The sequence below is a fragment of the Acanthochromis polyacanthus genome, chromosome 2, assembly GCF_021347895.1.
Source record: "Acanthochromis polyacanthus isolate Apoly-LR-REF ecotype Palm Island chromosome 2, KAUST_Apoly_ChrSc, whole genome shotgun sequence".
Lineage (NCBI taxonomy): Eukaryota > Metazoa > Chordata > Actinopteri > Pomacentridae > Acanthochromis > Acanthochromis polyacanthus.
Genome location: NC_067114.1, coordinates 20,578,760 through 20,592,130, shown reverse-complemented (window position 1 = coordinate 20,592,130; position 13,371 = coordinate 20,578,760). Strand labels below are relative to the sequence as shown.

General features: G+C 38.9%; 3 protein-coding genes and 1 pseudogene across 15 annotated transcripts in view; all 4 read right to left on the bottom strand.

Annotated features, from left to right (window-relative positions):
• The window catches only part of LOC110964650 (UDP-glucuronosyltransferase 2B15-like), a 47,774-nt gene extending 38,904 nt beyond the window's left edge, over positions 1-8,870 (bottom strand). Inside the window, exon 1 of one of the 2 annotated variants that reach the window (XM_051944979.1) lies at positions 8,431-8,870. In XM_051944979.1, the coding sequence (XP_051800939.1) occupies positions 8,431-8,518 (88 nt within the window). In that variant the 5' untranslated portion in view covers positions 8,519-8,870. The remainder of the gene's footprint in view (positions 1-8,430) is intronic. The other variant, XM_051944977.1, reaches the window with a different exon arrangement.
• The window catches only part of LOC110964648 (UDP-glucuronosyltransferase 2B33-like), a 31,901-nt pseudogene extending 22,857 nt beyond the window's left edge, over positions 1-9,044 (bottom strand).
• LOC127530249 (UDP-glucuronosyltransferase 2A2-like) overlaps positions 1-13,371 on the bottom strand; it is a 58,068-nt gene that overhangs the window by 17,070 nt on the left and 27,627 nt on the right. For 3 of the 11 annotated variants that reach the window (XM_051944954.1, XM_051944953.1, XM_051944956.1), the window contains exon 3: positions 5,212-5,615. The exons of 2 other annotated variants lie outside the window; for them this stretch is intronic. In XM_051944954.1, the coding sequence (XP_051800914.1) occupies positions 5,212-5,615 (404 nt within the window). Of the gene's footprint in view, positions 1-188; positions 267-5,211; positions 5,616-10,173; positions 10,199-10,518; positions 10,729-11,216; positions 11,349-13,371 lie in introns of those variants that run through there. 6 more of the 11 variants (XM_051944959.1, XM_051944957.1, XM_051944962.1 and 3 more) reach the window with 6 other exon arrangements.
• LOC127532991 (UDP-glucuronosyltransferase 2A2-like) overlaps positions 6,947-13,371 on the bottom strand; it is a 38,614-nt gene continuing 32,189 nt past the window's right edge. For both annotated transcript variants that reach the window (XM_051944967.1, XM_051944969.1), the window contains one exon: positions 6,947-7,662. The gene's annotated coding sequence lies outside the window, so the exon portion shown is untranslated. The remainder of the gene's footprint in view (positions 7,663-13,371) is intronic.

Genomic DNA, 13,371 nt, shown 5'->3' with positions numbered 1-13,371 from the left:
GTCTGCTCTTCCACACACTGCCGATAATTAAAGCTCATTTGTTTTAAACAATTGTTTTTCTAAAGTTTATACATAATGTGTCAATGCGATTTCCCAACTGTAGCTGCAGCTCGAACATCATATTTACAATAAATTTCTCCACATTAACATTCAGTTTATGAACAGTCTAACAGTTGTATCCTACTTACTGTGATCTGCTTTGTTCCTTCACACAGGGAATGATGGTACGTTAAGTTGCAGTCTGAATTTATTTAAGCTAGAGGGGAGGAGCTGAGATTGGTTTTAGGACACATTATGACCTCATAATTCCCGGGATGATGAAAAGGGTCAAGACCAACTAGAGTTCAATGTACAGTGATAATGAGGTCACTGAGTGATACTGATACACTGACAAACTTGCTTATCAGTGTGATTGGCAGAATTACAGGATTTACTTATTATTTTTTGCCTTGGCTCACTGCAGCCTGTTGTTGTATCTCTCATTATGTAAAGATGCAAAATATAAATTACATTAATGACAAATACATCCTGTGATTGTTCAATTCAAGAACTGTGATAAGAAGATGTAACATAATGAGCAAATGAGAATCATGTGTCTCAACTAACAATCAGTCTGCAGGTAGATTTTATCTGCAGAACACTGGACTGTAATCAGTGATCAAGAGTTTATGGTTCTTTGCTTAAAGGAGGGTGTCATGCACTGAGTCATGTCTCACATTTTTATGTCTGTCTGAATGCAGGTCAACTGTCACCTGTATTATTTGCTGACCTTTTACTTTTTAACCTTTTACCCATATAGTTAGACTTTTTTTTAATTTATATTGGCTTGATATCATCAATTCTTCACTGAGAAGTTGCTGTGGTGAGATTTCAGTGATACGTCCATCCAATAAATATCAAGTATGCAGATAAACACACAAACCACATTTATTGTTTCGTTCCTTACAGCTGACCATGTCTTTTTTCTGTAATGTGAAATGTTTTCTTTTCAAATGATCTATAAACAGTAACAACCAGAAAGTTGAAGTGATTTCAAAATCTTTACACTTCTAACACCTATGTAGAGCTAATTTATAATGGCTTCTTTGATTACATCAACATCTCAGAGGAGGAGGATGCACCTGCTGGATGCACATGTAACATGAAGCACACAGATATTGCAGTAAAATCCACCATTTGACAAGTAATTTCTGACTTAATTTACATTAAATCCACAACATCCATTTACAATTCTACAATTTCATTTAGCAGACGCTTTTGTCCAAAGCGACGTACAACACAAGCAAGAATTCAGACATTTAGTATATCCAAATAATTTATGAGAATATTGAATATTTAACAAATCAAAGCAAACAGAAAAATGTACCGAGAGACATAGGCCCATGAAGCAGTTGACATCCAAACATGTTCTGTTGTGTGTGTAGAAATGCTGAACGGGTTTCTCAATTTGAAAATGTCGCCAACCCAGAAGTGGCAAAATCTGCAGCTCATTGAATCCCAATTGAGGCTGGCTCTAAACGCGAATCAGTTACCATCAATCCTCATGTTAAAAAGCCAAAATTTACAGCAGAAATGATCATTAGTAGTTTCTGAAACTAACGCATTTTGGTCCCTATAGATAAGCTCTTTCATCACAAGCATTGTATAGTTGTATAGTGTATGCATTTTTATATACAGCGCCCTCCATAATTATTGGCACCCCTGGTTAAGATATGTTCTTTAGCTTCTAATAAATTCAGGGTTTTTTTCTAAATAATATAGGACCACAGTGAAAAAAAAGGAAAATCCAACCTTTAATTCAACTGCATTTATTCAGTGGGGGAAAAAAATCACACATTAAGAAATAATTCTTTTACATCAAATCATGTGTGCCACCATGATTAGCACCCCTGATGCTAATATTTTGTACAACCCCCTTTTGCCAACAAAACAGCACCTAATCTTCTCATTTAATACATTTTTCAACAATTTTCAGTGTGAGAGTATGCTTCTGCAATAAAAATGTAACTTATTTTAAGGATTTCAACACATCTTAACCAGGGGTGCCAATAATTATGGAGGGCGCTGTAACTCCCCCATTATGAAGGATCAGAACACAGTTATACATGATTAAAGTGCATGGCTAATTTAAATGACAGGTGGGTGTCATCATAGCACAGGCCATGACCCAGAGATGTACAGTGTCGGTACACCAAACCTGACCAGCCTGTATTTATCTATTCCAGAGGGGAGAAGCTGAACCGGTATTCAGGACGCACTGTGACTCAGCTGGGTTTGGGACAGTGAAAGGAAATAACTGATCAATCTGAGAGCAGTGACCCACAATATAGAGATTACTGATAGATAGGATAAGTACATTTGGTGTTTCTGATTGCCATGAATCCCAATGAATCACAACGTCACACTTCAAAGTGCATGATGAACAGTTACAGGTGCTTATGCAACTGCTTTGGCTGCAGTGTTTCACTAATGATCATTAGTTTAGCAATGATCTTGACCTCCAACAGCCAGTCAAACACAAATTGACATGATGATAATTTTGGTTGTTTTCTGTCTGACAGTGAATGATGGACTACACGTGAAACGTGAATTAAACTGTGCTAATATCAGTCTGCTCTGTAATTGTTCCACTGAGAGCAAAACACTTGCTTGTCAGTGTGATTGGCAGCATTGCAGGATTTACATATTAATATTGCTTGCCTTGGCTCACTGCAGCCTGTTGTTGTATCTCTCATTACGTAAAGACGCAAAATGTAAATCCCATTAATGTCAAACACATCCTGTAATTGTCCAATTCAAGAACTACGATAAGAAGACGTAACAGAATGAGCAAATGAGAATCATGTGTCTCAAGTAACAATCAGTCTGCAGGTAGATTTTATCTGCAGAACATTAGACTATAGTCAGTGATAGCATGTTTATGGTGCTTTGATTAAAGGAGGGTGTCCGACGCTGAGTCATGCCACACGTTTTTATGTCTGTCTGAATGCAGGTCAAAAGTCACCTGTATTATTTGCTGACCTTTTACTTTTTAACCTTTTACCCATATAGTTAGATGTGTGAGTTTTTTTTTAAAATTTATATTGGCTTGATATCATCAATTCTCCACTGAGAAGCTGCTGTGGTGAGAGTTCAGTGATATGCCCATCCAATAAATACCATGTATTCATGCATGCAGGACTCAGGACGTCACTGTGACCCAGTGGGGTTACAGGAAATAATTGATCAATATGATAGCAAAGAGAAGTGATAAAGAAATTAATGATGGATAGGGTGAGTACATTTGGTGGTAAGAGCTCATAAAGCTGCTTTGGCTGCAATGTTTTTCTAATGATCATTTATTTAGCAACAAGCGAAAGCTCTCAAGGCCAGCTAAATGCAAGGTGGCAGTGCTATAACTTATTAGTGTGTTGGCAGCATTACAGAACTTCAATTTTAATAACCCTTGTTTTTTTCGTGACTCACTGCAGTCTTTGAAGGTCTCTTTATGTGAAGACACAAAATGTAAATTCCATAAATGATAAATTCATATTGTAATTGTCCATCTCAAGAACTGTGGTTCAAATGTGTTGCAGAATTACTATATCAAAATCATGCAGCTCACATAACAATCAGTCTGAAGGTAGATTTTATCTGCAGTTTATTTGTCTGCAGTCACTGATAAAACAAGAACCTATGGTGCTTTGTTTGAAGTAGGGTGTATTAAACTGAGTCTAGTCACACTGTTGTCCCTGCTCTTCTTTTATGTCTAAGTACAGCTCAAAAAGCTGCAGTAATGTTTCCTAGTGATTTTTCAAACTTTTACTCATACATTTACAAAAATTTTATTCACATGAACTGACAATATTCAGTTCTGTACTGGAACGCTGCCAGTGTGCGATTTAAGTGACGGATGCTTCCAATAAATCCCAAGTCTGTAGATAAACAAGCAGGTCAGATTTATTGCACAGTTCTCTTTCAGGTTGACATTTCTTTTTTCAGTATTATGCAATGATTTTCATTTTAAATATTCCACCAAGAGTTAAAAAATATATACATTACGGTACGAACAACTGGGACACCCTCATAATTCATACGCTTCACAGACATGTGCAGGTATAAACACAAAAACACACATATACACACAAGTGAAAATGATTTGAGCACCTAAACTGAGCATGAATATCCACAATGGGGCAAGTAATTTCAAATCTAATTTACATGTATTATTTCTGCTTCATTTCTACCATGTTGATTCTGAAGATGGTCACAACATGCATTTAGTTCATCCAAATAATTTACTAAAATATGAATATTGAGCAAATTCACTCACAAATCCCACAATAATCTCATGATAAACCCATTTTTTTTGATGACATGCAGTTTCTAAAAGGAGAATTTCTCTACACAGTGTTTAGACAGGTGGCAAATCAAAGGAAAACCGAAATTGAAAAGTTGAGAAACACAACTAACACACGTGCTACGATTCATAATGAAATAGTTAACATCCAGTCAGAATTTGTAGCATGTGTAAAAAGGCTGACCCAGTTGTTCCATTTTTTTTTTTTATCATGATTTAAAGAAGGTTGACTGCGCTAAATGGAAATTTCTGAAACTGAAAAATAAAGCCAGCGTAGCATTGGCGAAAACTGCAGGTCCTAGAATCCCCACTTTAGGCTGGCTTCATCAACCCTCGTGTTGAACTGAACAAGTTTACAACAGAAATTAAAATGTTTAGAGCCTCATGCAAAACAGATTTTAGCCTCTCGATAATCTTATTGATTCTTACACATGTATGGACAGTTAATATTTATGCAATGGTGCAAAATTCACTGGATCTACAGAGATGTGGAAATAAGTATGGTTAGATGAGTCATCCATCACCATTGTCTTGACAAATAGACAGATGCACGTGTGATGTACACTAAGAAAATGGTCGAGGCCTGAACACTTGAACCCTACGGAGAGAAGATCTGGTGGTTCTGTTATGTTGTGGGTGCCAAACCTAAAAGAGAAGTTGGAAGTTATTTAATTTGTCACCGTCTGTATATTCCTTAAATCATTACTCACGTTTCACTTTTGATTCGCACATTACATTACACAAACACCGAATCAAGAAGAAAGTAGATAGAAGCACGAGCAGCACAGCTCCACCCAGGAACAGAGCTACGTCTACAGAGTGGTAGGAATACCAGGACATTCTGAGTGATGCTGGTTTCAGGTGAGCTACACCTTTGTGTCTCATGACAAACTCGATCCAGAAGAGGGCGTTATCCATCGGTGTTATTGGCTGATCTCTGTGCAGCCTGGACAGTCTCTGCATGTTCATCCTGTAGGAGGGTTCATTCAGGACCTCCTGGATAGCTTTTAGGAAGTTATTGTCTTTGTCCACTGTAGATAATGTAAGAATCTTAGCTGCTCCTCTGTCTTCTAGTCGAAGCAGGTTGTCATATTGGTCAAAAAACACTGGGAGACCCACAACTGGGACTCCATGATAAATAGCTTCTTGGACTCCATTTGTTCCTCCATGAGCCACAAACAATTTTACTTTAGGATGTCCGAGAAGGTCATTCTGAGGCATCCAGTCCACCATTAAAGTGTTGTTGCCCAGAGTGTCTGGCCTGCTGCCTTTATACCTCCAGATGACTTTCTGAGGAAGTTCAGCAAAAGCTGCAGCGATCTCATTTGCCATGTCAGCAGGTAGTTCACTCACAAAAGTCCCCAGAGACATGATGATGACTCCATGCTCCATGCTCCATGCATAGGATGTGGGTGATGGAGCAATGACGAAATGACCTTCACCACCAAACAGCCAGCGAACATTATAAACCAAAGGAAGGTTCAAATATTTAGATAAAATGGGAGCACCTCCCTACCAAGGGTCACTGAGCACCAGGTCAAACTTGGTGTCATTCAGCGGTTGATTCCCAACTGAGGCTGGCTCCAAAAGCGAGTCAGTTTCCATCAGTCCTCATGTTAAAATGACAAAATTTACAGCGGAAATGAACATGTTATGACTTTGGGACTAAAACATCATTGCTCTTTACAGATAAGCTCGATGGTCACAAGTCCTGTATAGTGTATGAATTTTTCCAAAACTCTCACACTATGAAGGATGAGAACACAGTTATGCATGATTAAGACCATGGCTTATTTAAATGACAAGTGGGTGTCATCACAGGACAGGCCATGACCCAGAGAGGAGGAGGACCTGAACCAGGATTCAGGACGCACTGTGACCCAGTGGGGTTTGGGATAGTGACAGGAAATAATTGATCAACCTGACAGTAACGAGCCGCGATGAGGAGATTTCTGATGGATAAAGTGAGTACATTTAGTGTTAGTAGATGAATAATAAGAGCTCATAAAGCTGCTTTGGTTGCAATGTTTTTCTCATGATCATTTATTTAGCAACAAGCCAAAGCTCTCAAGGCCAGCTAAATGCAAGGTGGCAGTGCTATAACTTATTAATGTGTTGGCAGCATTACAGCATTTTTATGTTAATAACTCTAGTTTTTTTTCTTGACTCACAGCGGTCTTTGAAAGTCTCCTTGAGTGAAGATGCAAAACGTAAATTCCATTAACGATGAGTTTATGTTGTTATTGGCCAACTCAATAACTGTGTTTAGAAGGTGTTACAGAATCTAAATCATGCAGCTCACATAACAGTCAGTCTGAAAGTAGATTTTTTTCTACAGATTATTAGTCTACGGTCACTGATAAAACAAGAGTTTGTGGTGTTTGTTTCAAGTAGGGTGTATTAAACTGAGTCTAGTCACACTGTTGTCCCTGCTCTTCTTTTATGTCTAAGTACAGCTCAAAAAGCTGCAGTAATGTTTCCTAGTGATTTTCCAATATTTTACCTTGACAAAAGTTTCATTCACTTGAACTGACAATATTCAGTTCTCGACTGGAATGCTGCTAGTGTGCGATTTATAAGTCGAATACTTCCAATAAATCCCAAGTCTGTAGATAAACAAGCAGGTCTGATTTATTGTACAGTTCTCTACAGCTTACCATTTATTTTTCAGTATTGTGCAATGATTGATGTTTGAAATATTCTGCAGAGTTTAAAAAAAACATTTTGGCATTAATATCAACCGGGACACCCTCATAACCCATACGCTTCACAGAGCTATGCAGGTATAAACAGAAAAACACAAAAATCTCATGATAAATCCAATTTTTGACAGCATTCAATTTTAAAAATAGAATTTCTCTACATAGTGTACAGACAGGTGACAAATAAAAGGAAAACCTAAATTTAAGAGTGGAGAAACACAACTAACATACATGCTACGATTCACAATAAAGTACTTAACATCCACTCAGAATTTGTTGGATGTGAAAAAATGCTGAACAAGTTGTTTCTGGTTTTCTATCACGATTGAAATAAGGAAAGATTGAAGTGAATCTAAAAGAGGGTTCATTGCTCGGGAATGGATGGCAGGAGCTTCAGCCACAAAGACCATTTCACTGGCACGGTTTCACTGGGAACACTGACTAACCCTGGTTAAATGACTCATCCTTCACCATTGTCTTGACAAATAGACGGATGCATGTGTGGTGTGCACTAAGAAAATGGTCAAGGCCTGAATACTTGAACCCGACAGAGAGAAAATTTGGTGGTTCTGTTTTGGGATCCAAACTAAAAGAGAAGTTGGAAGTTGTTTAATTTGTCACCTGTCTGCATATCCCTTAAATCATTACTCACGTTTCACTTTAGATTTACCATTGCATTACACAAACACCTAATCAAGAAGAAAGTAGTTAAAAACACGAGCAGCACAGCTCCACCCAGGAACAGAGCTACGTCTACAGAGTGGTAGGAATACCAGGACATTCTGAGTGATGCTGGTTTCAGGTGAGCTGCACCTTTGTGTCTCATGACAAACTCGATCCAGAAGAGGGCGTTATCCATCGGTGTTATTGGCTGATCTCTGTGCAGCCTGGACAGTCTCTGCATGTTCATCCTGTAGGAGGGTTCATTCAGGACCTCCTGGATAGCTTTTAGGAAGTTGTTGTCTTTGTCCACTGTAGATAATGTAAGAATCTTAGCAGCTCCTCTGTCTTCTAGTCGAAGCAGGTTGTCATATTGGTCAAATAACAAAGGGAGACCCACAACTGGACTCCATGATAAAGAGCTTCTTGGACTCCATTGTTCCTCCATGAGCCACAAACAATTTTACTTAGGATGTCCAAGAAGTCATTCTGAGGCATCCAGTCCACCAGTAAAGTGTTGTGCCCAGAGTGTCTGGTCTGCTGCCTTTATACCTCCAGATGACTTTCTGAGGAAGTTTAGCAAAAAGCTGCAGCGATCTCATTTGCCATATCAGCAGGTAGTTCATTCACAAAAGTCCCCAGAGACATGATGATGACTCCATGCTCTCCAGAACTCTGCACAAACTCCTCCAAGTGTTGAGGCAGAGGTTTGCAGGTTTACACTGGAACCCTCCATGTACACAACATTAGGCATTGTGGGACGAGGGAATTCAAACACAAAGTCCACTCTCACCAGCCAAATGTCTGCATCAATCATTAACTGGTAAAATCATTATTGGGTCCAAGATATTTGTCACATATTTTCTGATATACTTGACTGACCAGATACATGTGTGTTTGGCTTATTAGATGTAAAATCACATTTTTAATTCTCTGAAAAAAGGTCATCTTATCAGTGCAACTCGATTGTGTTACGGGAATATAAGATATGGGTGAAGGGGCAATAGCAAACTGAGCTTCTCCAGCTATTAACCAGCGAGCATTATAAACCAAGGAAGGTTCAAATATTTGGCCAAATGGGTCCACCTCCCCACCAGGGGTCACTGAGGACCAGGTCAAACTTGGTGTCATTTACTTTCTCATCAACTCTCTGTCATCGAACATTGCTGTTACAATTCATGCACACCTTCATGAAGTTCAATATTCGGGCCTAACATGCCCACAGTTGAACCAAGAAAACTCATCAAAGGATGAGCCCCTCGTTCAAAATCTATCATCTCAGAAACTACTCTAATGATGAACTCCTTTTCAAAGGAATTCTCTACTGGAATTGAGTAGTTACTGTAATAGTGGAGTTTTCCTTGATTACAGCTGTGTTTGGCACGAATAATAGTTAGATTGTGTCCTCTGGAGTACAGAGCTTGAAGGAGAATATCCATATTATCCAGTGACTGCCTTCGACAGGAAGACCAAGATTGTTGCCACCTTGACAGGTTGTGGGCAGAAGGAGGAGCAGCAGCAAAAGCAGTGCAGCAATAGATCAGCCTCATCTGAAATAAAAACAACTGACAGTTGACTAAGGAAGGAGGAATATCATGACTGTCGTGAATGCACTTTGATCATTTAAACTTTTTTTAAGTTTATAAGCCTCGTCAACACAAAATGTAAACAATGATACAATTTCAAGTCAACTCCATTAAGTACCTCCGCCAAGGAGGTTATGTGACATCCGGGCATTTGTGTGTCTGTCTGTCCGTCTTTTAGCAAGATAACTCAAAACGCCTAGGCAGATTCAGATGAAATTTTGAGGGGATGTAGACTATGGTAAGAGAAGAGCTGATTTAATTTTGGTGGCAATCCAGAAAGGATCCTGGATTCTGGATCACTTTGAATTTTTAGTATGTTTTAGTATGTGGTCCAAAATAGGACAAAAACATCATAGGTTAGTATGTCGTCACAAATTGGGCAAGTTGTCCAGATAGCTCAACTGGTTAAAAGGTGATTTGTAAACAGAACTGTGTCAGAGATGCAGGTTTGATTCCAGCTCATGATTCTTTACTGCATGGGTTTCCCTATTTTCCTCTCTATCCTTGGCGGAGGTCTGCACTCTCTGAGTGCTTTCCTAGTTCCTAGTTCTTAAGTTTCTTAATTTCCTTGTTTTCCAACATTTTAAGTTCATTTCTTTCACTCCTTACGTAACAGGTAGTTATGTAGTTATCTTCTGGGAATGTCAGTTGTTCTGATATAAAGCTTTTTTAGCAGCACATCACAACATCTAACCATCTTCCACACACTGCCTATAATTAAAGCTCATTTGTTTTAAACAATTGCTTTTCTAAAGTTATACATAATGTGTGAATGGAATTTCCCCAATTGTAGCTGCAGTTCGAACATCATATTTACAATTATCCTCTGAGCATTAACATTCAGTATGTGAACATGTGAACAGTCTTAACAGTTGTATCTTACTACTGTGATCTGTTTTGTCCCTTCACACAGGAAAGCTGTACGTTAAATCGCAGAATGAATTTATTAAGACGGAGGGAGGAGCTGAGCTACGTTTACGACAAATTACGACCTCATAAGGCCCGGGATGATGAAAAAGGATAAAGACCAACCAGAGTTCAAAGAGGCAACAATAACGAGATTACTGAGTGATACTGATAAACTGACAAACACAAAGTCCACTGACTTGCTTGTCAGCATTGGCAGGATTTACATATTAATATTTCATGCCTTTGCTCACTGCAGCCTGTTGTTGTATCTCTCATTACGTAAAGACACAAAATTTAAATTCCATTAATGTAGTGGAGGAACCTCAGTGTGTGTCAGGGCTAGTTCTGGAGTTATATTTGGTTCATGTCAGGTGTGTCGGCCAGAACACCACTTGCGGCCACTTCAGAGATGAGGAGCAAGGAATACGCCGGTTGCAGATGAAAGGCTTTCCTTGGAGATTCAGCAGGCAACATACAAACTTGCAGGAGGATGTATAGGCTGAATATCTAAAGAATATTTGGTGTGTGGTTTCTATAACAAAGAGGAAAGAAATAAACAATTAACAAAACTGGCCATGAAGGTGGACTAATGTGCACGATAAACATCAAGTTACAGCATCCATAGCACCACAGGAAATATAATGATTACAAAATAAACTGGCGCTCATAACTTGCACAGGCACGGTGCTTTTACTTTGAAAGCACACCGGCGCATATCGCCGTTAACTTGTAGCTTGTCAGTCATCCACAATGATACGAATAACTACATACGAAATAACAATCGTGTAATGATCGTGGCCGGGTTCTACGGGCTCTACAACCTGCGTTCCTGTGACCGGCTCACCATCAGAGGCCAACAACAGCAAGTGAACAGCAGCTCCTCCAAGCTACGCTAACAGTTAGCCGGAATATACACGGTGTTAACCTGGCTTCCTGACTCGGGTGCCGCTTCGCGAAGCATCAAACTCACATACAACAACGGACATCATGAACCTACGGCAGTAGATAAGTAAAACTTACATGTTCAATGACGCACACAAACGTTATGACCCTTTACTCCGCCTGTGCACTGCTGCTCCGTAACTTCAGCACTGAACTGCATGTGCGTGTGTGTGTGCGGGGCGTAGCGACGTGGTATACAGTCATGTGGTATGACGCCATGAGAACTAAACACATTAATTCTAAAATATAACACTGTATATGCAAAACTTTGTGGCCTTTTCTACAATTAATGACAAACATATCCTGTAATCGTCCAATTCAAGAACTGTGATTAGAAGATGTAACATATTTAGCAAATGAGAATCCATCCATCCATCCATCCATCCATCCATCCATCCATTATCTATCTATGGCTTAATCCTCATTAGGGTCACAGGAGGGCTGGAGTCTATCCCAGCTGACTTGGAGTGAAGGCAGGGGACACCCCGGACAGGTCGCCAGTCTGTTGCAGGGCTACATATCAAATGAGAATCATGTGTGTCAAATAACAATCAGATTGCAGGTATTTTATCTGCAGAATATTAAACTGTAGTCAGTGATAAAGAGTTCACGGTGTTTTGATTAAAGGAGAGTATCATATGCTGAGTCATGTCACGTTTGCATTTCTGTCTGAATGCAGGTCATATGTGACCTATATTATTTGTTGACGTTTTACTGAACAAGTCACTGAAATGAGAGCAACCATTGAACGTGAATGCACGCAAATACCAAGAGAATTGTGTCATGATGTGTGCTATCCCATCGCGTTGTCGGCAGTGTCTGGACCAGAACGGACATCAGTTTGAGAACAGGCGGTGACAAAACAATAGAATGATGCTTGCAAATTATTTTACATGTTGAAAATTAAACAAATTATAATAAGCACTTAGTTTACAATTATTTAAAGTGTGTATGCATTTTTTTGGGACACCCTGTATATATATATGTGAAGACTTGATATCATCAATTCGCCACTGTTGCAATGAGATTTCAGTGGCGAATCTTCTTCTTTTCCTTTCGGCTTTTCCCTTCAGGGGTCGCCACAGCGAATCAATTGCCTCGATGTAACCCTGTCTTCTGCAAGATTTCAGTAGTGAATATTTCCAATAAATCCCAAGTCTGTAGATAAACAAGCAGGGCAGATTTATTGTACAGTTCTCTACAGCTTGGCATTCCCTTTTTTCAGTATTGTGCAATGATTTTCTTTTGAAATGTTATACAAAGAGTTAAATACACATTCTGGCATTAAAACATCTGGGACATTCTCATAACCCATACGTTTGACAGACCTGTGCAGGTATAAAAACAAAAACACGTGTATACACAGAAGTGAAAATGATTTCAACACCTAGGTTGACTTTTAAATATCCACAATGGGACAAATAATTTCAAACCTAATTTACTTCATTCCTTCTGCTTCATTTCTACCATGTTATATCATATGTTATATAACATATCATATGTTGGTTATGAAGATGGTCACAACATGCATTTAAATCCTTCAAATAATTCACTGGAACATGAATACTGAGCAAATCCACTCACAAATCCCACAATAATCTTGTTGAAAACTCTAATTTTGATAGCGATCAGTTTTAAATATAGAATTTCTCGACATAGTGTACAGACAAGTGACAAATAAAAGTAAAACTTAAATTTAGGAGTGGAGAAACACAGCAACCATACATGCTATGATTCACAATGAAGTAGGTAACATCTAGTCAGAAATTGTTGGATGTGAAAAAATGCTGACTCAATTGTTCCTGTTTTTCTATCATGATTGAAAGAAAGAAAGATTGAAGTGAGTCTAAGAGAGGGTTCATTGCTCGGCAACGGATGGCAGGAGCTTCAGCCACAAAGACCGTTTAACTGGCACGGTTTTCACTGGGAACACTGACTAACCCTGGTTAAATAACTCATCCTTCACCATTGTCTTGACAAATAGACGGATGCATGTGTGGTGTGCACTAAGAAAATGGTCAAGGCCTGAATACTTGAGCCCTACAGAGAGAAAATTTGGTTGTTCTGTTCTGTTGTGGGATCCAAACGTAAAAGAGAAGTTGGAAGTTGATTGAATTTGTCACCTGTCTGTATATCCCTTAAATCTTTACTCATGTTTCACTTTAGGTTTACACATTGCATTACACAAACACCTAATCCAGAAGAAATAGTTAAAAACACAAGCAGCACAGCT